Source organism: Octopus bimaculoides, chromosome 7 (assembly GCF_001194135.2).
Source record: "Octopus bimaculoides isolate UCB-OBI-ISO-001 chromosome 7, ASM119413v2, whole genome shotgun sequence".
Lineage (NCBI taxonomy): Eukaryota > Metazoa > Mollusca > Cephalopoda > Octopoda > Octopodidae > Octopus > Octopus bimaculoides.
This window is the reverse complement of record NC_068987.1, coordinates 3750083-3753542: the sequence shown is the minus strand read 5'-3', so window position 1 is coordinate 3753542 and position 3460 is coordinate 3750083. Positions and strand designations below refer to the sequence as shown.

The following is a 3460-nucleotide window of genomic DNA, read 5'->3' as shown; positions in this document are numbered from 1 at the left end:
CTGATCTGGCAGTGTTTCTACAGCTGGATGCCTTTCCTAATGCCAACCACTCCGAGAGTGTAGTGGGTGCTTTTTACATGCTTCTGGCACAGGGGCCACAGGGGGCTGGCAACGACCACGAACAGTTGGTGCTTTTTACGCGCCATCAGCATGGAAGCCAATCAAGGCAGCGCTGGTATCAGCCACATTCGGATGGTGCTTTTTACGTGCTACCAGCATGGGGATCACATGGCAATTGTATAAGACCTAAACCCTTTCGTTACCAATCCGGCTGAAACTGCCTCTGGCTCTGAGTACAAATGTCTTGTTTTCATAAGTTTTGAATGAAAATCTTCCACCAAACCTTAGTCACAATTTATGTTCCTAACACTAGCTTAATGATAACTAAGTTATTTTCTAAATTCTTTGTTATATTTAAAATTAATTGAAAGAAACACAGAGCATATCTACAGAAATACGGTAACAAAAGGGTTAAAAATCAAGTAAAATCTTACTTTATTTCAGGCCCGGCCAAAAGGTGAAGGACTGACTCCATATCAAGGAAAGAAAAGATGTTTCGGTGAATATAAATGCCCAAAGTGCAAACGCAAATGGATGAGTGGCAACAGTTGGGCCAACATGGGTCAAGAATGCATCAAATGTCACATTAATGTTTATCCATTCAAACAGGTAAAAGAAAAAAAAAAAAATCTTCAGATTGTATTGATTAAATATTTTGTTTTTTACTGGCTTCAGTTATTGGATTGTGGCCATGCTGGGGCACTTCATTGAAGGGTTTTTGTCAAACAAATCAAACCCAGTATTTATTTTTAAGACTGATACTTATAGTCTATCGATTTCATTTTGCTGAACTGCTAAGTTATGGGGTTGTAAACAAACCAACACCAGTTGTCAAGCAGTGGTGGTAGTGGGACACACACACACACACACATACGTATGTGTATATGTATGAAAGGCTTCCGCACAGTTTCCGTTTCCTTGATTTACTTACAAGACATTGGTTGGCCCAAAGTGCCATGCAGTGGAACTGAACTCAAAACCATGTGGCCACAAAGTGTGCTTCTTAACCACAGAGCCATGTCAGCCTCTCTTTATCTCTCAATGATGAAGTCCAGTTAGTTCCAACAGAATAGTTCCTTCTGCAATTAATGGTAGTACAATAGTTTGGAAATTTATAAAGTTGTGTTTAATTCTGCTGACATGGAAATCTTACCTGGAATGGCTCCAACATTCTATCTCTGCTGGTGGCTGAGGGTCTCTCTTATCAGCTTAATATGATAGAATCTTATAATATAAAATAAATAAAAATTAAAAAATTTTTAAAAATATTCTAAATATTTAAATATTTAACTTTTTGTTACCATATTTCTGTTGAAACGCATTGGTTTTATTTTAATTAGGTTTTGAAAATAATAAAGAATTTAGTTAAATAACTTTGTCGTTATTAAACTGGTGCTTGGAACATAAATTAACATAAAATTTTAATGGAAGAAAGTTTTAATTAAGATTAGTTTAAAACGGGTAATTTTGTATCATAGAATTAAAGATTAGTATCAAAAAGATTAAACAAAAAATTTTAAGTGTTAAAAGAAAATAAATTTAAATATATTAATTAAGTATCAAAAGAGTCAATTAAAATGTTAAATATTAAAAAAAAAAAATTAAGGTTAAATATTCTAATTCTCTTATGCATTTCCCAAAAGCTGTGGCCATGCTGGAGTGCCACCACTGTTATTGTGTTTTCAGTGGCTATTCTTTTGTGATTCACTTTTGGTGAAGGGTCAGCCCAAGGCTGTAATAGTAGACACTTGCCAAAAGTGCCATGTAGTGGGACTGAACCCAGAACCATGTAGTCAGGAAGCAAATTTCTTACCACAAGGCCCACGCCTATGTACTACTTTATGTAATTTAAAATATTATTCAGTCTTAATTGCAACTTATTGATATATTTTCCCCCCTTTTTCAGAGACCACTAGAGAAACCTGATGGTTTGGATGTATCCGACCAAAGCAAAGTGCATCCACAGCATCTGTGTGAAAAATGCAAAGTTCTAGGATATTATTGCCGCCGAATGAATTAAATTTACCATTAATAGTGACAATGAAATGACCATTGAAACAAGTTTTAATATGAAGTTATATAACAGAACTGTATGAAATCTGGTTTTGCATATTTGATTGTAAAAATTACTAATTGAATTATGTCTGTTTTCAAAGAGTTTAACATTTCTAAAGTTGAAGATTCAACCATCCACTGGCATCAATTTACCGTTTTGATTTTTAACATTACGAATTATTCACTCTACATAATAACTCAAGTAGCTTCTGAAAAAGTGTGTAATTATATGAGAAGCCTAAATTATTTTAACTTTGTTTAAATATATATATATATTTGTGTGTGTATGTATATATAAAGGTATTTGAATTTGTACAAATAATAATAATGATATATATATATATATACATTTATGAGTAAAATTGTTGTATACTTTTTAACTAACCCTTGGGTGTTGAGACGAATGTATAGTCGAGAAACTGATGACATTTATTATATGCATTTTTAATTAATTTTTAATTCTTAAACATTAATGAAGACATTTAAAGTTTTGGTTGTCAATGTTTTATGTCTTTTAAATTATCATTACGTTACATTTTAAAATGTCAAGAGATTTAAATTAATCACAATCATTCTGTAATTTTTCCTCATTTCTAACGTCAGCACCAAAATCATCGTCGTCATCGCCATTTAACATGTTTTTCCATGCTGGCATGAGTTGGATGGTTCAGTAGGACCTAAAAAGCTAGAGGACGGCACCAAACCCCACTTGTCTGTTTTGGCATTATTTCTATAGTTAGAAGCCCTTCCCTAACACCAACCACTTTACGGCGTGCACTGGGTGTTTTTTTTTTTTTTTTTTCCCAAGGCACCAGCACTAGTGAAAGCATGACAAAGAGACAGTGTATTTTATGCATTTCCTCATGCTGGCCTCAGTTGAACAGATTCATAATTCACCATTTTACATACCTCTGTCTTTGATTATCCCTTTAGTGAATCCTTTTTCCACAAACAAGATTGATTTGATATAATCTCAGATCATTTTTAATACCATTGCTTGTGTAAACTGCTCAAACACAATCGGAATGTTATTACCAATTTTACATTCATTCTAATTTTTGAGATGTACTTATCAGGCAAATGATTTGATCTGAGATTTTGTGTTGAACCTACAACAATTGCTGAGTGGAGGACACTTGTATTAGCCAGTCAAAATCACACAAAAAGCTCTTAACTTAAACATTTATTATTTGATGCCAACATTTTTGTGCACAAAAACTGTGAATTGGCCGCAGACGTGGTTTCATAGCAGATCTTGACTCATCTATTGATTCGTTTTAGATTATGTTCAAAACCCAAAAAATTATGAACATCAAAAATTCCAAATAAGGGTTGGAAGTTTTTC

General features: G+C 33.4%; 1 protein-coding gene across 4 annotated transcripts in view; it reads left to right on the top strand.

The window, feature by feature from the left end:
- The window catches only part of LOC106871594 (zinc finger CCHC domain-containing protein 24), an 18012-nt gene that overhangs the window by 12620 nt on the left and 1932 nt on the right, over nt 1-3460 (top strand). For 2 of the 4 annotated variants that reach the window (XM_014918112.2, XM_014918111.2), the window contains 2 exons: nt 505-669; nt 1967-3454. In XM_014918112.2, the coding sequence (XP_014773598.1) occupies nt 505-669; nt 1967-2080 (279 nt within the window). In that variant the 3' untranslated portion in view covers nt 2081-3454. Of the gene's footprint in view, nt 1-504; nt 670-1966; nt 3455-3460 lie in introns of those variants that run through there. The other 2 variants (XR_001409671.2, XR_008264551.1) reach the window with 2 other exon arrangements.